Source organism: Camelina sativa, chromosome 12 (assembly GCF_000633955.1).
Source record: "Camelina sativa cultivar DH55 chromosome 12, Cs, whole genome shotgun sequence".
NCBI classification, from domain to species: domain Eukaryota; kingdom Viridiplantae; phylum Streptophyta; class Magnoliopsida; order Brassicales; family Brassicaceae; genus Camelina; species Camelina sativa.
The window spans coordinates 13057168-13079807 of NC_025696.1; the positions used below are offsets into that span (position 1 = coordinate 13057168).

General features: G+C 37.6%; 7 protein-coding genes across 18 annotated transcripts in view; 3 read left to right on the forward strand and 4 right to left on the reverse strand.

Moving 5' to 3' along the window:
• LOC104731532 (cold-inducible RNA-binding protein) overlaps window positions 1-860 on the reverse strand; it is a 1040-nt gene extending 180 nt beyond the window's left edge. Inside the window, exons 1-4 of the mRNA XM_010450952.2 lie at window positions 656-860; window positions 359-427; window positions 145-251; window positions 4-68 (exon numbers count right to left, since the gene is read on the reverse strand). Coding sequence (XP_010449254.2) covers window positions 4-68; window positions 145-251; window positions 359-427; window positions 656-791 — 377 coding nt within the window. The 5' untranslated portion in view covers window positions 792-860. The remainder of the gene's footprint in view (window positions 1-3; window positions 69-144; window positions 252-358; window positions 428-655) is intronic.
• LOC104731530 overlaps window positions 1-4920 on the forward strand; it is a 5680-nt gene extending 760 nt beyond the window's left edge. For 3 of the 11 annotated variants that reach the window (XM_010450941.2, XM_010450948.2, XM_010450944.2), the window contains 4 exons: window positions 1933-2088; window positions 3075-3618; window positions 4143-4332; window positions 4473-4920. In XM_010450941.2, coding sequence (XP_010449243.1) covers window positions 1933-2088; window positions 3075-3618; window positions 4143-4332; window positions 4473-4664 — 1082 coding nt within the window. In that variant the 3' untranslated portion in view covers window positions 4665-4920. Of the gene's footprint in view, window positions 1-992; window positions 1422-1587; window positions 1681-1775; window positions 1842-1932; window positions 2089-2142; window positions 2408-2573; window positions 2667-2761; window positions 2828-2918; window positions 3619-4142; window positions 4333-4472 lie in introns of those variants that run through there. The other 8 variants (XM_010450940.2, XM_010450943.2, XM_010450950.2 and 5 more) reach the window with 8 other exon arrangements.
• On the reverse strand, window positions 5762-6810 carry LOC104731529 (glycine-rich RNA-binding protein 4, mitochondrial). Its single transcript, XM_010450938.2, has 4 exons — window positions 6633-6810; window positions 6330-6398; window positions 6127-6233; window positions 5762-6050 (listed from the first exon to the last, which is right to left on the reverse strand). Exons 1-4 carry the CDS (start codon window positions 6766-6768, stop codon window positions 5904-5906), a joined length of 459 nt encoding a protein of 152 aa, XP_010449240.1. The 5' UTR covers window positions 6769-6810; the 3' UTR covers window positions 5762-5903.
• Window positions 7021-9034, forward strand: LOC104731528 (multiple organellar RNA editing factor 1, mitochondrial). 2 transcript variants are annotated; one of them, XM_010450936.2, is made up of 5 exons: window positions 7021-7464; window positions 7699-7796; window positions 7891-7956; window positions 8047-8699; window positions 8786-9034. In XM_010450936.2, the coding sequence occupies exons 1-5, from the start codon at window positions 7091-7093 to the stop codon at window positions 8807-8809; spliced, it is 1215 nt and encodes a 404-aa protein (XP_010449238.1). In that variant the 5' UTR covers window positions 7021-7090; the 3' UTR covers window positions 8810-9034. The 2 variants fall into 2 exon arrangements, with proteins under 2 accessions (XP_010449238.1, XP_010449239.1); XM_010450937.2 differs by having other exon boundaries at window positions 8795-9034.
• On the reverse strand, window positions 9077-11196 carry LOC104731537 (protein OSB2, chloroplastic-like). The gene is made up of 7 exons (XM_010450958.2): window positions 10681-11196; window positions 10440-10578; window positions 10191-10287; window positions 9842-9951; window positions 9579-9726; window positions 9395-9459; window positions 9077-9312 (listed from the first exon to the last, which is right to left on the reverse strand). The coding sequence occupies exons 1-7, from the start codon at window positions 11061-11063 to the stop codon at window positions 9181-9183; spliced, it is 1074 nt and encodes a 357-aa protein (XP_010449260.1). The 5' UTR covers window positions 11064-11196; the 3' UTR covers window positions 9077-9180.
• Window positions 11378-12768, forward strand: LOC104731538. The gene is made up of 3 exons (XM_010450959.1): window positions 11378-11726; window positions 12180-12254; window positions 12339-12768. Exons 1-3 carry the CDS (start codon window positions 11565-11567, stop codon window positions 12624-12626), a joined length of 525 nt encoding a protein of 174 aa, XP_010449261.1. The 5' UTR covers window positions 11378-11564; the 3' UTR covers window positions 12627-12768.
• LOC104731539 lies at window positions 14981-15888 on the reverse strand. Its single transcript, XM_010450962.2, has one exon. The coding sequence runs from the start codon at window positions 15850-15852 to the stop codon at window positions 15142-15144; it is 711 nt and encodes a 236-aa protein (XP_010449264.1). The 5' UTR covers window positions 15853-15888; the 3' UTR covers window positions 14981-15141.

The following is a 22640-nucleotide window of genomic DNA, read 5'->3' on the forward strand; positions in this document are numbered from 1 at the left end:
GGCAACCCTTGGAAATCACGTTTCCCTGGTTTCGCAATGTCTATATAAATCATCCTGCCATTGTACATCTGCAACAAAAAAATAGGATCATTCTAAACTCGTGTGATTCATTTAAGCTTTTGTTGAAAAGAAGCTTTTTGTTACCCGACGGTCCATGGTCTCAATGGCTAGAAAAGCATCATCCTGAGACTTGAATTGAATAAAAGCATAACCTTTTGATCTCTTCATTGACTCATCTTTGACAAGCTTAACTGTTTTTGAAAGATAAAAAAAGTGAACTATATCAATTGCCATAAACCTGAGCCTTTTGAAGCGACGAAAACAGAGTCAAATGCAAACACATCAAGTATAAACACACCTTCAGCTATCTCTCCAAAAGCCGAAAACTCCCTTTGTAGAAAATCTTCACTTGTAGAAAACGGTAAATCTGCAGTTCAATGCTCAGAAACATCAGAAACATAGAGAAATCACCGAATTGAAGTTACAAGCAACTTCAATTTCACTAATGATTGCTAAGTTCCATCACAATCCTAACTTAAATCCTTCATTCTCAATAAAAACCAGAGTCGAAACTTTATCCTGGAACAATAGCATAAACCATAATCTCAACTAGAAGAATTCGAATCTAAAAAACAAAGAGAAGTCCAAAACTTACTTCTGACCATGATTTTGCTCGCGAGAGGGTAATTAAAAAGCGAAGCTTTAATCTTCGGAAACCTACGGTTCTTGTAATTTGGTAGAGCAGATGAAGAAGCCACAAAGGAAGGGAATGATAACGTCGCCGACCACATTATTCACAGTCGCCGGAGAAAGAGAGAGAGAGAAAGAAGAAGATGATATTTTAAAACCGTCGTTAAAGACTTCAAAAACCGACAGCGTTTTAGTAAAAGCCCCAATGAATACACATGGGTGTATTTGATCAAATCTGAAACTCTGTTCAACGATTTGAAAATATTTTTAGAAAGAAAGGACTTAAAAGGTAATTTATTTTTTCTCAAAAGCTTCCAGAAACTTTGAGACGCTTCATCATTTCTCACTCCGACATCGATGGCTATGTTATCTCACCGTCTCCGACGAGCTTTACTCACGGCGACTTCCTATGTTAACCAATCAATTTCTCTCTCCCCAGCTTCCATTGCACCAGCGTCCGATTTCCATTCTGTGTCTTCGTCGGTGCTACAGAGATCTGTTTTAGGGAGATCGACTGAAGTAGCTACTCAAGCTCCGGCGAGACTGTATTCGACGAGGCAGCTGAAGATTTACAAAGAAGGTGATGAGATAACGGAAGACACCGTGTTGTTCGAAGGGTGTGATTATAATCTCTGGCTTATCACTATGGACTTTCCCAAGGATGATCCTAAGTCTCCTGAGGAAATGGTCTCTACCTATGAACAAACTTGCGCTCAAGGACTTGGTATCAGGTCAGTATATGCGTAGATTAAGTGAAGCTTCTTAGATAGATTGGTTGCTTTAGGGTTAATTTATCCAAAGATCAAGTTTTTAATTTCATTGAGTCACAGGGGAGATTCACTGTTGTGTAGATTTACTTGTGTATCTTTTTATATTCGTTTTTTTATTGAATTTTAGTGGTGTTTATGGTTGAGTCAGTGTGGAAGAGGCCAAGCAGAGGATGTATGCTTGTAGCACAACTACTTACCACGGGTTTCAGGCAACTATTATGTAGTTTTCTAATAATATATGTTCTGATCCTTTGAAGTAACTTTTTTTTCACCAGATATTGACTACTCCTACTTTGTTATACGGTATGTGAACAGATCTACCTGGAGTGGTCTTCATATTGCCAGATTCCTACATTGATCCCGTGAACAAAGAGTATGGAGGTGAGCGCTTGGGATTAAACTCGTCTCTTTTTTTTTTGATTATTAACTTCTGGAACTTTACACAAATAATGTTTCTGTTTCATGTTTTCAGGAGACAAATACGAGAATGGAGTCATCACACACAGGCCACCACCAGTTCAGAATACCAGAATGAGACCCCGTCCTAGGTTTGACCGTTCAACAGGAGGAGGAGGTCCTCAAAACTACCAAAGAAACCCACAGTATGGTCAGCAACCGCCAATGCAAGGTGGTNAATCAATTTCTCTCTCCCCAGCTTCCATTGCACCAGCGTCCGATTTCCATTCTGTGTCTTCGTCGGTGCTACAGAGATCTGTTTTAGGGAGATCGACTGAAGTAGCTACTCAAGCTCCGGCGAGACTGTATTCGACGAGGCAGCTGAAGATTTACAAAGAAGGTGATGAGATAACGGAAGACACCGTGTTGTTCGAAGGGTGTGATTATAATCTCTGGCTTATCACTATGGACTTTCCCAAGGATGATCCTAAGTCTCCTGAGGAAATGGTCTCTACCTATGAACAAACTTGCGCTCAAGGACTTGGTATCAGGTCAGTATATGCGTAGATTAAGTGAAGCTTCTTAGATAGATTGGTTGCTTTAGGGTTAATTTATCCAAAGATCAAGTTTTTAATTTCATTGAGTCACAGGGGAGATTCACTGTTGTGTAGATTTACTTGTGTATCTTTTTATATTCGTTTTTTTATTGAATTTTAGTGGTGTTTATGGTTGAGTCAGTGTGGAAGAGGCCAAGCAGAGGATGTATGCTTGTAGCACAACTACTTACCACGGGTTTCAGGCAACTATTATGTAGTTTTCTAATAATATATGTTCTGATCCTTTGAAGTAACTTTTTTTTCACCAGATATTGACTACTCCTACTTTGTTATACGGTATGTGAACAGATCTACCTGGAGTGGTCTTCATATTGCCAGATTCCTACATTGATCCCGTGAACAAAGAGTATGGAGGTGAGCGCTTGGGATTAAACTCGTCTCTTTTTTTTTTGATTATTAACTTCTGGAACTTTACACAAATAATGTTTCTGTTTCATGTTTTCAGGAGACAAATACGAGAATGGAGTCATCACACACAGGCCACCACCAGTTCAGAATACCAGAATGAGACCCCGTCCTAGGTTTGACCGTTCAACAGGAGGAGGAGGTCCTCAAAACTACCAAAGAAACCCACAGTATGGTCAGCAACCGCCAATGCAAGGTGGTGGAGGGAGCTATGGTTCTCAACAGATCGCAAGAAGTACAACAAAAAATCTGATTTCTTCACATTCAAGTTCGAATCTCCCGTCGATTCTCGTCAATCTGATGTCAACGAAACCTCGAATCGATGAAGACAAATGGAACGACGCATGGGAATCAGCTTGGTTACCAGATGATCTCACGGATAAGAGCCGAGCTCCATGGGAGAAAGACGTGAACTTCGATTCGACGGCGAAGATCGAAGAAACCGATGTGGAAGCGAACGCCTTCGTGGAGGATATGAATGAGCATTGGAACGAGAGGAGAGGGAAGAAGAGTGGTAAAGTGGACAAGAGAGAAGTGAAGATTGATGATGGAGGAGAATCATCGTCATCATCGCTTTACAGTTTGGAGACTATGAAGAAGGATTATAGGTTGAAGAAGCAACGAGTTCATGCGTCTTTGTGGGTTAAGGAGATTGAGAAATTGGAAGAAGCTAAATTGGGTGATTCTGGATCTGGTGGTGGAGCTGATGATATTGATAGGCTTCTTGATAGTTGCTCTGAGTAATGATTCTGCTTTTTCCCCTAATTTCAATTTCAGTTTCGATTTAGGGTTTTGTTTGATCAGTCTTGTGTTAATTTCACTTCGCTAGGGCTGTGGTTTAGCGTTTCCTTGAAATGGTTCTATGATTTTTGTTTGAGATCATTTCAGCATATAGAGAGTTTGCTCGGAGGATGACTTAAGTGAAGTACATGCTAGCTCTGTGATTTGACGTTTTAGGTGAATCCCTGAACAGGTTTTGTGATTTTGATTGATATGTTTTCACACTTGCATTCTTATGTTTTGAAGATCTGTGATTCATGTTTTAGCTAAGACCTGAATAAGATTTGTAATCTCTCAAGTATGTTTATTTAGTGCATTTGAGTTTCATATGAAACGTTAGAGAGGTTTTGGTATAGGGATAAATCTGGGTGTTTCAATTATCTTGGGATGCTTTGTTATGTTTAATAATATTAGATGGTGTTTGGACGATCGGTTGACTTCTTGTTGGTGAGTTTGATCGTTTTGATGGTTAAAAAACACTCAGGATTTTCGACTCGGTAGACCATGATTTTGACAAATTGGAGGTTTCGAGTGGATCTGAAATGAAGAACAAGCCTGATGGTTGGGAATCAACAGCAAAGGAACAAGATGGAAATCTCTGGGAAATGTCACAAAGAGAAGAAGACATACTTCTCCAAGAATTTGATCGTCGGACTGCCTTTTGCAAATTTCAGGTACAACCACCCCAATTCTTCATACAAATGATATCCAATTGGTCTGATCACTTCCAAGAGAAACGATTCAAAATCTTGTTGTGACTTTCTTCTAGATTTCTTCATCATGTTCTTGAAATTTCTGATTGATTTGCATGCAGATAGCGAGTTTTATAAAGCAACACATATTCAGTAGAAGAAGACCGATTGATGGGTGGAGGTACATGATTGAAGTGATCGGTTCAAATGCGAGAAAAGGGAAAGGTAGTGTTTCTCGGCTCCCAGCTTTATCGGATGTGTCAACTCAGCCTTTCAAAGAAGAAACGGGCAGCCTCACTACTTTGAAGCGGTAGAAGACTATTAGAGGAGTTCATGAATATCTCGTTAGCTTTGTTATGGTATTAATACACTGTGCAGAAATGTGCTTGAGTCTAGGCCTTGTTTAGGGAGACTCGTCTGAAAGTTTGTCTAGCAACTAGGAAGAGAATGCTTTTTTTGGAAGTGTTGTCAAAGAGGCAGCATAAGGTTTCACGGGTTCAATATTTTTTCAGTCACCGAAATGGATTTAGAAAATGGTACAGAAATGGTATAAACCTATTTTTGAAGGTATTATCAAGACGCATGTCAAACAACCGAAAATAAAGAAGTTTGTAGATGATCTTCTTCCCGGTTGGTCTTTTGAAGAAAACTATGGTTACTTACTCGGTTTTGAGTGTTGTTATGGCATCCAAGCGATAAAGTGGTGATTATTGTTGCTAAATCATTGCTCTCGATTCTGATGTTTTGGGCTTTGGTGTCAATAATTTAAACACGTGCTGCGTAATCTTGCTGAAGTGGAGCCGAGTTATAAGTGGTTTCCGTCTGAATTGGAGTGGTCTAGTGCAGAGCTTATATGAGAGTTATTGAGGCCATTTGATGAAATAACAAAAATTGCTTCAGGCTCTAAATATCTTACTGCGAATCTGTACTTTATGCGATTACACAGGTATAGTCATTGAAGATCCTGTTCACGTTCATGTCACAAACGCTTTGTTCTTAGGAGATGCAAACATCGTCTTGAGATCAGTACACGAGAGGATCTCCGGGGTAAACATTGTCAACAACATGTTTAGCGGTACTGCGAAAAACAACTTCCCTATTGTTAAGCTGGAAGGGGAGTTTCATGATATTGATCAAGTTGTGATTGATCAAAACAATGCTGAAGGGATGACACTGAAATCAACAACCGGAAAGGCCACGGTTTCTGCAAATGGGACAAGATGGGTTGCTGATTTTTCCCCTGTTTTGGTATTCCCAAACCGAATAAACCACTACCAGCATTCGTTTTTCTCTCAGTCCGGGCAGATTCCTGCAAATGCAGTGACCAATGTTTCCAACAATGTGGTAGTTGTAGAAACCGACAGAGCTGTAACTGGAACTGTGTCAGTTATTGTATACCAGTAAAATAAACTACATTCTTCATATTGATCATTTTCTCGTTGTAAATGAGGGAGCTTGATTCAACTTATAATTCTTTCAACAATCATATATATCTATAATATAAAGTGGTTTATGCAAGTTCAGTTACAGTTTGGTGAACTAGATGCTAACAACTAATACCAACAATCAGCGACCTCATCATTAGTGGCTTCTTCTAGTTCTTGAGTCTTCTCAGGGGGACCAGAAGTCCTTGGCAACCCTTGGAAATCACGTTTCCCTGGTTTCGCAATGTCTATATAAATCATCCTGCCATTGTACATCTGCAACAAAAAAATAGGATCATTCTAAACTCGTGTGATCCATTTAAGCTTTTGTTGAAAAGAAGCTTTTAGTTACCCGACGGTCCATGGTCTCAATGGCTAGAAAAGCATCATCCTGAGACTTGAATTGAATAAAAGCATAACCTTTTGATCTCTTCATTGACTCATCTTTAACAAGCTTAACTGTTTTTGAAAGATAAAAAAAGAGTGAACTATATCAATTGCCATATAAACCTGAACCTTTTGAAGCAACAAAAACAGAGTCAAATGCAAACACACCTTCAGCTATCTCTCCAAAAGCCGAAAACTCCCTTTGTAGAAAATCTTCACTTGTGGAAAACGGTAAATCTGAAAATTCCAAAGCGAAGAAACATAGAGAAATCACCTAAGCAACTTCAATTTCACTAATGATTGCTAAGTTTCGGCACAAGAGCTATCAAATGTAACAGTCACAATCCTAACTTAAATCCTCCACAAATAAAACCAGAATAAAAACTTTCTCCTGGACCAATAATATAAACCATATCGTAATCTCAGCTAGAAGAATTCGAATCTAAAAACAAAGAAAAGTCCACAACTTACTTCTGACCATGATTTTGCTCGCGAGAGGGTAATTAAAAAGCGAAGCTTTAATCCTCGGAAACCTACGGTTCTTGTAATTTGGTAGAGAAGATGAAGAAGCCACAAATGAAGGGAAAGATAACGTCGCCGACCACATTATTCTCAGTCGCCGGAGAAATAAAGAGAGAGAGAGAGAGAAAGAAGAAGAAGATTATTTAAAACCGTTGTTACACATCCCAAAACGGCAGCGTTTTCGAGAAAGCTAAGGCCTAAGTTGTTTTTGGCCCACACATGGGTGTATCTGATAAAATATGAAACTCTACGCAACGATTGGAAAGATTTTAAAAATAAAGACCTTAAAGATAATTTACTATTTATTAACCTATTTGTAAAACCTCACACAAAAACCCTAATTTCATTTTTCGCTAAAGCTTCCAGAAACTTTGAGACTCTTCATCATTTCTCTCTCTCCGGCATCGATGGCTATGTTATCTCACCGTCTCCGACGAGCTTTACTCACGGCGACTTCCTATGTTAACCGATCAGTTTCTCTCTCCCCAGCATCCATTGCACCATCGTCCGAGTTCCATTCTGTGTCTTCTTCTGTGTTACAGAGATCTGTTTTAGGGAGATCGACTGAAGTAGCCACTCTAGCTCCGGCGAGACTGTATTCGACGAGGCAGCTGAAGCTTTACAAAGAAGGCGATGAGATAACGGAAGACACTGTGTTGTTCGAAGGTTGTGATTATAATCACTGGCTTATCACTATGGATTTCCCCAAGGATGATCCTAAGTCTCCTGAGGAAATGGTCTCTACTTATGAACAAACTTGCGCTCAAGGACTTGGTATCAGGTCAGTATATGTATAGATTAAGTGAAGCTTCTTACTTAGATTGGTTGCTTTGGGTTAATTTGTCTAAAGATCAAGTTTTTTAATTTCAGTGAGTTGTTGCTTGTTTCGTCTTAAATGTGGTTTCTTTAAGGGGTGAACAGGGGAGATTCACTGTTATGTAGCTTTGCTTCAAATTTTGTTTGTATTGGTTTAGGCGATTTTATTGATTCTTTTTGTTTGGTGTGGTTGAGTCAGTGTGGAAGAGGCCAAGCAGAGGATGTATGCTTGTAGCACAACAACTTACCAAGGTTTTCAGGCAATCATGACTGAACAAGAATCAGAAAAGTTCAAGGGTATGTAATTTTCTAACAATATATGTTCTGATCCTTTGAAGTAATCTTTTTCACCAGAGATTGACTAGTCCTATATTATACGGTATGTAAACAGATCTACCCGGAGTGGTTTTCATATTGCCAGATTCCTACATTGATCCCGTGAACAAAGAGTATGGAGGTGAGCTTTTGGGTTTTTGAAACTCCCCTCATTTTTTATTATACACTCCTGGAACTTTAGACAAGTAATGTTTCTGTTTCATGTTTTCAGGAGACAAATACGAGAATGGAGTGATCACACACAGGCCACCACCAGTTCAGAATACCAGAATGAGACCCCGTCCTAGGTTTGACCGTTCAACAGGAGGAGGAGGTCCTCAAAACTACCAAAGAAACCCACAGTATGGTCAGCAACCACCAATGCAAGGTGGTGGAGGGAGCTATGGTTCTCAACAGAGCTATGGCCCTCCAGGACAAGGTCAGGGAACTCAAGCGCCTCCACCTCCATATCAGGCAGGTTACAACCAAGGCCCGAGATCTCCACCACCTCCATATCAGGCAGGTTATAATCAAAGCCAGGGATCTCCAGTGCCTCCATACCAAGGGCCACAAGGCAGTTATGGTCAAGGCGGATCTGGGAACTATAACCAAGGGCCACAAGGAGGTTACAACCAAGGAGGACCTAGGAATTACAGTCCACCGGGAGCTGGAAACTATGGTCCTGCACCGGGGGCTGGAAATACCAGTTATGGTCAGCCTGGTCATGGTCAGGGATATTCTGGAGCTGGAAATACCAGTTATGGTCAGCCTGGTCAGGGATATTCTGGACCTGGACAAGAGCAGAATCAAACATTTCCACAGGCAGATCAGAGGAATCCAGACTGGAACAACAATAATCCAGCAGGCCAGCCCGGCCCTGATCAAGTAAGTGCTTGACCACAAATGAATCTTGCATTTTTCAAGAACTCCTTTTTCCACATAATTGTTTCTGAGATGGTCCTGTGTTTCAGTTTCCACAGGGAAGAAGATACTAGACAGAGAGTTATGATGCATGTGAATTGAGCTGAAATAAGGAGAGGAGTGTCCAAGGCCTTTTATTTAAGCTTTATAGTAAATATTTTTTAGTCATCTTCTTCTTTGTAAGACACTAGTGTGCCCCTTTTCTCCAAAGTTGAGCTTGATGAACGTTGTTGGTTGCATCTGTCATTTAGAAACACTCTTGCAAAACGTTCTTTCTGAATCTAATCTGCTTGATTTTATAAGAGTTTTTTAGCTATCATATACACTAGAAGCTTTGACTAAAGATCAAACGCAAACTCTAATCAGCAAATTGAATAGAGAAAAGACGAATATTGTAAACAAAAACACTTTGTAACTCTTTACAAGGAGATTAATGTTTCTAAGGCTACGAGACAATACTTTCTTGTTTCTTCTTGACCGGTGGTGGTAGTTTTGGTAGTACCCAAGTAGGGGACTCGTTTAGCCACAGTGCTTCACCTGTCTCCTTGTGCTTGAAATCAGGGGCTTTTGCATTTCTCTACAGCCAAACGAAAACATATATCGTCAGTTTCTTCAAAAGGTTGATTTAAAAAACGAGAAACTGACATCGATATACTTACCTTGTCAATTCTATTGTCCCACCATTTATCCGGGTTTTGAACTAAGTCCTTCCATGATTCTTCTCCTACACCATCTCAGACCAGATTTCGGTTAATTGAAATAAACATGAACAGATGCCACATAAATGTACACAACATTCTTTCTGTAGTTTCATCCAAACATGGAAAAGATTGGAAACTTTACCTTTAAGTTGTTTCACTACTCTGGCTTTGGGGACAAGAACATCAAAATCAAGTCCTTCAAGTTTCGGCAAAACCCAGTTAGGAGCCTTGTTGAGCCACAGTGAGAGACTACTGTCCTTGCTCTTGAAATCAGGATGCCTTGGTTTTACCTATATGCAAAAACAACAACCGAGAAGTCAGAACGAGTAGAGAGATTTAGCAGACACCATATCAAAAGAATGTGAGTGAGATAATGATGAATAGTTAAGCACATTGGGCATTTACCAATCCATTGACTTTATTTTCCCGGTGATCCCACCATTCTTTAGGATTTTCAATGAGATGATTCCAAGAATCTAAAGCTTCATCCATGACTACATCCTTCTTAGCTCTAGCTAGAAAGTCAAAATTTACCAAACCATTAGCACTGAGAGGTAAGAGCAATTGTATGCCAAGAGAGAGTTCACAAGAAAATGCTTTTTTCGACAAAACCCATTAGAAAAGGAAATTTTACTAGCTGCTGCCTAAGAGATTTGCTTAGATCTAACATAGCCACATATCACAGGTTCAGAAAACAGAGTTCTGTCCCACAACATTGAAAAACAGTCAATTGGAAACGTTACATGAGACATACCAGGCTGCTTCTTGATGCCAGTTTCAACCTTCTCAGATGATGAAATAACCATAGACGGAGAAGTAGGCTGTAAAAAGTTAAGATTCTGGACCAACACCTGTGTAAGCAACCACCTTAAAGTTACAACGATACTATGAAAACTCTTCACACAGACTCAATGAGGAAACAAAACCATATCATCAAAAAGATAATCAAATCAACATAGAACTCTTTTCCCACAAGTTATAAAGCTTCTCAGTTAAGCCTCACCTGAACATTGGCTTGCGCATAAGTCATATTTGGAGGAGGAGTATCTATAAACAGCTTCCCAGAAACATGAATCTGATCGTCTTTTTTAATAAACTGAGCTGCGGTTTTCGCTAAATCACCTTCAAATATAATCGGAATCCTGACAAACAAATCAAAACCCTTTTTTAAATCACAAACAAACAAAGTTATAAAACAATAATAAAACTCATCTTTGAGTATAATAATAGAGTGGAGAAAGTACCAGAAAGCAGATGAGTCTGAAGCAGACCTCTGGGAAATAACAGTACCAGCCCAGAATTTACCATCAGAAGAAGCTTCGAACTGAACAGGTTGATCAACAAACCCAACCAGATTAACCCAATTCGCCACTTCAGTCTCGTAAGCTATCTCATTTGGCCGACCCAATCCATTCTCCGTCGTCGCCGTAACTGGCGCAACAATCTCCGGTGCTTTCGCTCTTTGTCTCTTCCCGCCGCTTCCGTTATTCCCGCCGACGGCCGCTGCAGTGTAGAAACGGATTTGCGGCGGAGAGGTTATCCGTTTGCCGGTAAGGGTTTCCGAAGGTCTGGGATGAAAAAATGGCGAACATTCGATTCTCGTCAAAGATTTGTAAATCGAATTCATCTTTTCATGAGAACGATGACAAAAATAAAAATCCCTAATTTGCGACGAACAAGAGAAACCCTAATTTTGTTTCTTCAAAGGGTTTAAGGAAACAAAAGGGGGAAAAAGATTTCAGACAGTGATTTGATGATTACTGTCGTTTTAGTTGGCGCGGAAGGTAACTGATATCTTAATTATTCAGTTTAATTCACGGATTCAATTGGGCCTTATATGGGCCTCGATAATAGGACTTTTTTTTAATATTCTTTGTTTTCTTTACATATATATATATATATCTGCTACGGGATCATTCTTGCATCTGTGGGAGAGTCAAAGCATGTTGCCCAATTGATAGAGTCATATATTTAAGGATTTTGGCTAAATCAACTCAACAAGTTAGTAGCCATCTTCCCTAGTTAAGAAAAATAGGTATCGTCGCTCATTTTTTTTCCAATAGATTCCTCATCATTACGCAACAACAATCACATAGTATAGCTAATTCTCTTAATAGATTTAGGTATCATGAGTAAACCGAGATGGTTTCAAGTATTAACAGAGGGAAACTTAGATGGAAACTGCGAAAAGCATTGTTGTGGTTTCCGAAAAAACATCTTTAGGTTCGAGTCCTGTGATGTGGTGTGCCTCGAGGGCATAAATCCGTACCATATTCAACCTCATGTTCGAGTATGTTCTAATTTAAGGCCTTGATTGGTAATGTATATAAGTGAGCATATAGATTTTAGAAAGTCAATCACGTTTTGTTTAGAAAGCATAAAGAGAGCATAAAAGGCTTTTAAATGCTCTACAGCTCAATGCTCCTAAATGAAGCATTTCCCAGGCATAATGGTTTTAAAGTTATTAAAATACAATTTTACCCTCCTTAATTACCTAGAGTTTACTATATTTGTATATTTAAAATGGCTAATTTTGTAATTTTATGTCTAAATGCTAACAGTTGTACCAATCACATATCATTGTTAATAAATAATAGCATACAGCTTATGCAGCATACTGCTCATGCTGCATAATACTAATGCTTCACTAACAGTTGTTCCAATCAAGGTCTAAATCTATAGACTATACGCCATATATCTTCATAGTTATCATAAAATTATTTGCATCTTTGAATTAATGCAGGTGCTCACCATGTTTGATCTTAACGCCATTGAATTGGACCAAATCTCTGATCTCTTTGATTGTTCCCAAATTCAAGTAACAAAAAAAATTCCCATCTATCAGTTTCTCCATAGGTAATTTATTTAATCACATGATTGACTTTTTTTTTTTTTTTTACAGAATAATGGTTACGTTGGAGGGAAGGAGATGATAGCGTTGAGGCCATGGCGAGATTGTGTAAGATCTACAGAAGGTTGCACCAAACATGTCGGTGGGGTTAATTCCAAGTTCTGCTCTTTCACATGCAAGATCGAACATGTTTTGGAGCATGAAGGTGATTTGTCCAGCATTGCTAGACTTTGGTCGGAGAATGATTCGAGAGAAACATCAGAACATGTTGGTGATCTATCAATCCATCCTTGTGGTGATCCAGAGAGAATCTTTCCATTCAAGAAGAGAGTTTTTTGACAGCGACGAAGACATATATGCATCCTACTAGTTTTAGAGATATCTCTTAATTAGTTCTACACATTGTCCACAGGATTTTTTTCTTTTTTCTTTTTCTTGTGTGTGTGTGTGTGTGTGGATATATAGATATAGCTTAAGATCAGGAGATTGTTTAGTCTTTGGCTAGAAAACTACATATGAGAATCCCTTACTACAATAACCGAAGCTATGCTAGCTAAGCACAAAATTAAACATCCTACAACTGTGTACAAGTACAACCTAACAAGTCAACGCATGATGAAGGCATGCCAAATGAGACATTGGCTAAACATAAATTAATTGTTTGTTAGAGTGATGGGTGCGTATAAACTTAGAACTAGTATCGCGTATCGTGAAAAACAAAACAAAAAGCTAAACAGCTAAACTCTATGCACATAAGAACACGTAGATTGATTTGGTTTCGGTCATCATTTCGTAAATTGACATGTAAAGACGACAAACGTCTCACCTTTCACGCTATAGCCGCATTTATCAAAATTCATAAAAATACAATAACGTTTTTGTTTTGTTATAATTAGGTGATGATACAATTAAAATTTAGCTAGGATTTTTATTGACTTGGTCGTTGTTTTGCTTCTCTTGGAAGTTAATTGTCCTTACTTTAATGCTCAAGGGTCGCTTTATCATTTCTTAATTTTAACAATTGCTATCACACGGTTTGCATGAGTTTTTTTTCTTCAATAACTACTAGAGTAGATATATGTATACTGAAATTATATATGTTTAAACTAAATAGTTTTGTTATTTAAAACGTTTATCAAATATTTTTGTATAAAAACGCTAACCACTATTTTTTGCAGATAACGGAATTTGATCCTTGTTCATTAAAACTTATCTACAAGACTAATCAATTACTTTACTCTATCCTTTCGAACAAATTTTTGGACGACGCGCTTTTGGTTATTTCACATTACATAATACAAATGTATAATATTCTCATTATATAATGGATTGATTTACTTGATATATTTATATTCAAAATCCGTAGGACATTAGCTTAAAATGTAAAGAAAAATCTACGCGTCAACGTGTTGATCAGGTCAACCTGATAATTAATGAATTGAATCGAAAAATTAGAGGTTTTTCCAAGTCTAACTATTCTCATTTTCTTAACGGGAGATCCGACGACGATATGATATACAATTTCTTACTTGTTTGATGATTACCAAAATCGTTAAGTGGTTGCTGTAACAAATATGATAACAGTTTATTTAGTTAAAAAAATATAAAGTCGAATTTATAATACACATGAACGAATGTACCATATATGGGTCATTACACGTATGAAAACTCAAATAAAAAGTTTAAATCAGGTTATGAACGACGGATTCAAAGCATATGAGTGAGATGTGAACAGAATTTAACAATATTTGATGCAAAGTTGACTTTGTGATGTATACATATATTTATAGGGACTGGTCATAAACTTTGACCATGAAACACGAGTAAAGTTTTGACTGCAGAAATGGTTCAATTGACAATGCTTTTGGCCGTTTCTTTTATTCATTCTCTTTGTCGGCTTCACTGAGGAAATTACAGCATAAAACACTCTTAATGTTTTGTAAACTCCTCACCAGTATAAAATATATATAATTTTACGCGTAGTATATGACTAAGTCTCCGACATCATCTTACAGCTTCACTTAATTCAACTCTGTTAGTCACACTGTACCATGTTTAATTTTGATATTTATATTTATATTTTATAGGGTTCACACATATCCATATTACTAAATTAAACCTAAATGAATACACAGTTTGGTAACATTACTATAAACCAGGAAGTTTCATTTGATGATCGTTTTAATTATGATACATTTTACTGAGACACGTCAAAGTCTTTGAAACGTTATTTTACATACGTGGGAACGTAAGCACATACGAAAACATATTTTAATTTCTTTGTACTTATGTTATGTACATTGGGAAGATTCAAAAGGTGGATAAAGGTATTAAAAGAGAGATTTACTGACATATTGGTGACAAAAGTCCAAAAACTGTTTTACATATATAAAATTAAGTTGATCTGTTAAATTATTTTACGATTATAAGAAATATCTATTACTGATCTACTTTATTGAAACAATATTTTTTTTGTTTGTTACGAATTGGAAATAATCACTGATTTATCTGAAAACAGATATAGATCTACACTACGCAGAAACGTCACACAACGCACTGTGTAGTATGGTAATTAAACGCCGACCCAGGCCTAGAAACCTTTAAATCTTTAGGTCAATCATCATACCAAAATAATATTTTAAGTTTTCAACCATTTAATTGAGTCAAGTGATTCATACAAAATTTACATAATCTGTTGGAACATAAATTATTTATTCAACAAATATTATTAGAAAATGCTCACTGGAATTGTAAAGCAATATTTCCAAAAACACATATTCTTCCCCTAATTAAGTATAACATCATGATTATCATCATATTCATAATAACTAATGACTAAAAAAAGCAAGCTATATTATAAATCAAGATCTCTCATCATGAACTCCTCCAACGTTGCCGTCTCACGGTGAAAATCATGATAATAATCTATGTGATCCAAACTATCATCATAACTACTATTCCCGGAATATTCCCTCAGAAGATCATGATCTTGATCTTGATCATCGTACCCGCTTCCATGAACCGCCGAATTAGTTTCCTCTCCTAACTGGTACGACATCGCTGATTCTGTACCTGACCAAGTCACGTGATGCTGCTCGTTACTTACGTGTTGGTTAAGCACGTGATCATGATCGAAATTACTCCGATCGTGGGCGACCGGAAAGATAGTTTCTCTAGAAATTGTAGTTGGAGATCGGAAATCCAGAGTCACTGGACCGTTTCTGCGGTTGGATTCACCTCCCGCAGAACGTCCGGTAAATTTCTGAACCAAGGCTCGGAAATTGCTAGGGTTTGCATTTAGTAGGGTCGTTGGTATGGCTCTCCTTGAAGCCCTAGATCTCCTTCCCGCAGCTTCTTGTGCCGCTGCACTGTCTCCAAGGAAAGATCCCGATGATGACGCCATATTGTGAGTGGCGTTGAAGCACGGAGACATCTCTTGAATTTGGTGTTGTTCATAGTGTTGTAACCAATGGTCTTCTCTAGAGTTGTTGTTCATCGAACTTGTTTCTTTTATCGTCAAATATTTTTTTTTGGTTTTCTTTTGTGTATCGTGTATACATTGCATAGGAGATAGGATTAAGGTTTACTTTATATGCGGGGAGGAGACGTAACTCTTGATGGTCGTTGACGTTGACTTGTACCATCAAGATTTTAATATGTTTTGTATATTAATCGAATTAATTGGGCAGTGTGTAAATCATTTTGAGTGTTGAAGAAGTATTTGTATAAAGTAGTATTTGAATATAAGTATTAGCATAATGTTTTCTTAATTTAACTAACTTTTGGTATAGAAAATAGCTATTCATAAGAGCGTTAAGTTGTATGTAAGGTTAATTTCAATACTTTATTCATATATGTACAAAAAATATGACTAGTATTTTAGGTGGATAGAGAGGGAGTGATAATGTCATAATGAAAATAATTTAACAGAAAGCGACAAATGGTGATCAAGCATGATTTTATAGCTTGGAAGACTTGACTTTGATGATTTCCTTGTCTCTTCGGTTCTCTTGATCGTTTACTGGTCAATGCATCTTTTATATACTTATTGTTTTATAACCTAATAATGTATTCTCATGATTATATGATACAGTTTGTATGATGAATGACATTTAACATTTTACCAAGTCTATGTCTATATGGTAACTTTGAAAATTTTATCGTCATTATGTACTTGCTGAAAAAGAAAACTATCTCTATGTAATAATTTTTTATTAAAAATTCTTTAATTTCTAATTTAGTCACAACTATGTAATATCTTATTTTTCTTGGTAGACCAGTAATTCATACTTCTTTTCAAAGAGCGAGCTTTTTAAATGATAATGTAGAAAGTTTAGAATGGAACCATTTTTTGGTGTTTTTTTCTTTTTTTTTTCAAACACGAGAGACTGCATTAATCTTTGCTTCAGACTCAAGAAAATACATACTGCAGCAAACTCTCAGTTTAGAAAAGTAGTTTCTAACGATTGTTGTTGATATGGTGTGATCAGCAATGACGAGAGAAGCTGCTTACGTCGTTACAAATTTAAGATTATATAATATAAACTCAATTATAAAATAACGATTTTATTGTTGTGTATATCATTCCAACGTGATACAGTACTTCTCCCGTCAATTATGCTACTTTATTATAAGAAAAATCACGCATAAGTATATGTTTTGTCATTTTTATAGAACCCTAAAGTAGATTTAGTTACCGTTAATGAGCTGTCACTTGTCCGTCAATTAGGCGGTGGGTTTATTTGATGAAGCTTCCTCTCGTTCCCAAAAAAAAAAAACACAAACATTTATAAACTGTATATTATGTACAATACAGTATAATACCCAAATCAGCAATTCTACATAGAATATTCAAATAATTTTGATTTGAATTACTTTAACACCTAGGAAAAAAAACTACAACACTTATCATAACTTCTATTACATAAGGATATCCTTTTATTTCTTTGCAGGTAGCAAAAATCATGAATACTCATATGATTTCATGACTATTTGGTATAGATAGCGAAATCTATGGTGCGGATCGGACTAGCTTCACAGTATATATTACAAAACAAAAAATGTCAATGACAAAAACTACAAATACATCCAATAGAAGATGTCTTGAAGAGTCAATAGTGAGTTGGTCAAACGTATTGACCATAAACCACAATACTCAGTTCTCACCAATGTTCGAGCTAGAAACTACGAAAAATATTAATATTTTAGGTGGATGGAGATAGAGAGTGATAAAAGAAAACAATTTTATAGGAAGCTCGACAAATGGTGATAACATCAAGCATGATCCTATAGCTACTAGCTAGGAAGACTTGACTTTGATGATTTCCTGTCTCTTCGGTTCGTTTACTAGTCAATGCATCTTATTATCTATATACAGTACTATTTTATAAACGAACTAATTTTCTCATGATTATGATATCAAATTAATATATAATGACACGCTATTTAGGCTCACATTTTACCAAGTCTATGGTAATTAAAATTTTCTTATTATTAAACAAATTTATGTACCCGCTTGGGCTATTGATTTGCTTGAATATGTGCAACGATTTTAGTTTGGGAAGAACACTGTACACGTTAGTAATCTCGTTTCTCATGTTAAAATCTTCTTTATTACTTTTTATACTAGTTGAATTAAAAAAAAAAAATCAACTATTTGCATTTTTAAATATTTTCAGCCAACTTTTTTAGAGATGTATTTAGGATAGTTGCATATGTGAAAAATTTGCATTTGGAGAATAGATGATGATGCATAAGGATTTATGATTATTGGTAAAATAGGTTTGCTTTACGAAAATTATGTAAGTGTTCATAGTTTTATCTTGAACGACCAGTAATTCATTTTTTGTAATTCGATTCTGAAAAACTAGAACATTTTATATATAGATGTAAACAATTAAGAATGATTGACTAGGCTGTAATTTGAATTTTAGCTAATTTGTAAGGCATGTTGACCAGAAATCTCAAATCTCAGTTCTCGCCAATGTTCAAGGAACTATGATCAAGTCGTTGACATGTGACTTGTACCGCATCTTTTTAAATTCATTGGTTTACTAGATATATATGAGTATTTTTAAAAAAAAAAAATTAGAGATGGATCTTATTTTGTTTTTAACACTCATTAACCATTATACAAAATTCGATGCGTGTCAAATAGCCTAGTGATAAGCCACAATCACAGTGTTGTTACCTGACCAATCCATTTTGTGTTAAAACGGTATCCAAAAATTACCACTGGAAAACAAAAAGAATATCTGAATTGAATTCATTGCCTCCCCTAATTTTGCTGCTCAAGTTATTATTGTGTGTTATCCTATGTAAGTAAAATTCTTTTAAGAAAAAAACAAAAAAAAAAACGAATGAGTGTTAAGGTACATTCTACGTACATAACGACACAAATGCATTAGTTTTCACTTTTCACATTACCCTATTAGAGTTAAGTTAATACTGAATATTCATAGAAACAAGTACTTAGTCTAAAAAGGCTAACTGACTGACCCCCGCATAAGATCCAAATGATTTTTTTAGACCAAAATAAAAAATGTAAACTGAATAGTTAAGAGGCAGTTACTCCGCGCAAACTACACTGCTTAACTCTGCTGCTCTTTCTTTGGAGGTAAGTCCAATTGAACTGATTAACACCTCCACTAAAAGCAAAATCACAAAGTCCTATCCGCCTCTGTTCTTCTTCTTGTGAGGGAGGTGAATGAAGAAGACGAATGAGAGTAAACGAAGAAGACGCTTTGCTCTTGTGATCTCCGCATGCTAAATTGTGGGATTGTTCAAGAACGAGCGAATTGATCAATAGCATGGGGATAGAAGAGATAATTCGAAAGCTATTATCAATCTTATGTTATATGTGCTTCTGCCATTCACAGTCGAAGCTGACTAACCGATCCGATGAAGTAGGAAGAAGCTTGCTCCGATGAACTATGCAACAGATGAGAGAAGATTACTTCGAATAATGATCTACACGAAGAAGTTTTCCGATCTTGGGATTCTTGAAGGAGGAAGAATATGAGAGGGAAGCGAGAGACAGAGAGCGTTTGAAAGGATCATATATATGTTTCTTGAACTGAATTAAACTACGTACTGAACTGATTTGAATAATATTAATATTTCATTTTTAAGTAAAAATTATAAAATATAATATATATATATAAATATAAATATAGCAAATGAAACAAAAGTTATCAATATAATAGAGCTAATATATATGAACTATGATACGAATGTTATGACATAAAAATATAAACATTTGATATGTCATTTGATATATATGAAAACAATAAACGTTTGAACATTTGAATAGGTATGAACATTTGATATGTCAGAGTCTGCGGGCCTAGCCCAAATAGTACTTTTGCGGGGCGGGCATAGACACTAAATATTAAATCCATTAAAAAGTGGGTCTTACGGGCCTAGCCCAAGCGGATTGCGGGTTATAGCGGGTTATGTTCGAGGGTTGGCGGGTCGGCCCGCGGTCTTCAGTTATTAAATAAAAATGTTTAATATAGATATATAACTATTTTTATATTATTTTAAACATATGTATTTTAAAATTATGTGACAATACAAATAAATTTAATATAAAAATTAAAACATCTATAAATAATCAATATAAACATTAATTTTATTTAAAATTATTTTTTAAATTATAATTTATTAATTTTATTTTATTTTGATAATATATTATTTAGGTCCGCGGGCTGGCCCGTTAACCCGCTGGGCTTAGCGGGGCGGGCTTGGACATATCTTTTATGTCCGCAGGCTTAGTGAGCCAGCCCGTCGCGGTCCAAAAAATTGAAACTACCCGCCGCGGACGGCCCAGATGGACGCGGGCCGGCCCGTTTGACATCTCTATGTCAGACTGATTCAGAAAACAACTTACACATATGACATATCAAATGTTCATATTTTTATCTTGAACGACCAGTAATTCATTTTTCATTTACTTCAATTCTGAGAAAACCAGAACATTTTAAATATAGATGTAAACAATTTAGAATGATTGACTAGGTTATAATTTGAATTTTAGCTAATTTGTAATACGTATTACACCAGAAAGCTCAAATCTCAGTTCTTGCCAATGTTCAACGAACTATGATCAAGTCGTTTACATGTGACTTATACTTGTGGTTTCCGGTGTTACACCTCTAAGATCCTTCATTTGAATTCAAACTTGTTAGTTGACTATAGAGAAACCTATTAAAAATACATATATATACTCAAACTTGTTTAATTAAATTTTTCTACAACTTTTCATATTTGTTCTTGGACAGTTAAAATATTACGATTACCTTATATACGTACGATTATTTAAGATACTTCTTTATTGAATCTATGAATTCTTTTTTCTTTTTTAACATTTAAAATTAATAACGTTTAATAACATTTAGAGTAAACCATTGTTGGACATGGGCTACGCCCAATATGCCACTCGGCCCAACAAAACAAACTAATTAAGATTTCGGCCCGACGAAATTGGATGCAAGTCATTAATAATTCGTAAAGGGGCACTCTCGGGAATTCACGATGGAAACCCTAGAAAACCCTCGGTCAACAGTCGCCTATAAAAGGAAGCATCACTTATTAGGATCACCATCCTCACCCGAGGACAAGAGACAGAGAGCAATACTTTGCGTGAAAACCGTTATTGTCTTCTGTATAATTCCTTCTAGCTTTTGAGCTCGTCATTATTGGCTTGTTAGTTCTCCTGTGAACTGACGAGCTCAATCTTGATTCTTGTTAGTGACGACCTCACGATTTTATCGTTAATAAAAGAACCAGCTTCACTCTTTCCCCAAAAATCTTTATTTACTTAGTGTTGTGCAATCCCCGGTACAAACAATTGGCGCCCACCGTGGGCGAGAGTAGAGCGCTTCTTTTGACGAATCAAGACCGACGGTCCTCACTTCCTCGAAGTTTCAAGACTCATGAAGAACCCCAGCGAAGACCTCAACGAAGCAACGGAGCAGCGATGGGGGCGAACGAGAACACGAATTGTCCCCCTGCCGAGCTCCCTGCCGAGCACAACCGAAGGCTCCCTGCCGAGCACAACCTCTACACCAGCGCCCGATACGCCATCAGAACCTCTTGTTGCCACACATGCCCAACATCTCCAAACCGTGGCTCTAGTTTTCACTGATGGTGCCGCCCTCCCAGCTCCCTTGCTTGCTGGACACAGAAACAACCTCGACGATCCATAACGAGACTATCATGGACATACTCGTTAGCCAGGACAGGCGAACAACCGAGCGACTTGACACACTCACTACAACATAAAAAGCTTACCACCACTTTTCACCAACCTCAAGAATGTCGTCAAAATCACGATCGTCGGTCAAACCCTCGATGGTGAAACCAAAATCTCCACTCTTCCCAAATATCTATTGATACCGTCGAAAGCATCACCGTGAGAAGTTCCGACCTCATGAGAGGTGTCGCCAAGTTCGCGACAACCAAACTCGACATCAACGCTCAGCTCCACATCCCCTCGATCGGTCTCAAAGCTAGCCGGATCCAGATCGGCAGATTCTCGGTCACTCCACCTGGTAGAAAACGAGCCGACCCCCGGAGCACTACATGGCCGACCACCAACCTCATCTCCATCTTGTCGACCTCTCTCGTTTGCGGTCTCTCTCAATTCCATAATAAACACGCCTTCGGTCATCTCTTCGCCGACCTTGATGTTATCCTCCTCAATGGCGCCGCCCTCAGAAACAAAGAGATCACGCCGCCATCCAACGCCGATCTCGGCTGCTCTCCCATGTCGTGCCTCGCTGCGTCCTCCCATCATGAGGTCGGCATCGCTATCATCAGAATCGGCAAACTCTCGGCCGAGCTGCCCGCCGACCTCGATTGCGTCTTCGCCGATCTCAGTCCCATCACGCAAATTCCTGTTCGCATCAATTCCAGCTCGCCGACCCGCATCCTCATTCGCTGAACCACACTCGAATCTGAATCCGGTCACATCGTTCAACCTCGCTACAATGCTGATCCCAGAGTTGAGAGCACACTCCACCCATATCCGAAAAATCGATCTCAAATTGGCGATCAGCAAGCTCCTCTCTTCCGCTTGAACCAACCTCGCGACCTCCTACCTCGAGTCCGGCATTGCGCATATGACGAGGTCCTTTCTCAAGATCGTCACGCCGCACTTTGAGGTTATTCCCATCAGATCCGGGCGCTCTCAGCAGGGAGCCGCCGAGCTCCGTCCCGCTCATAACAGGAGACATCCGACAATTCTCCTCAAACGTACCGATCTCATAAGAATCAGCAATGCGGCCTAGAGACTCGCGATCGTGCCGACCTCCCATCATGAGATTAACATCTCCACCAGAATCAGCGTCG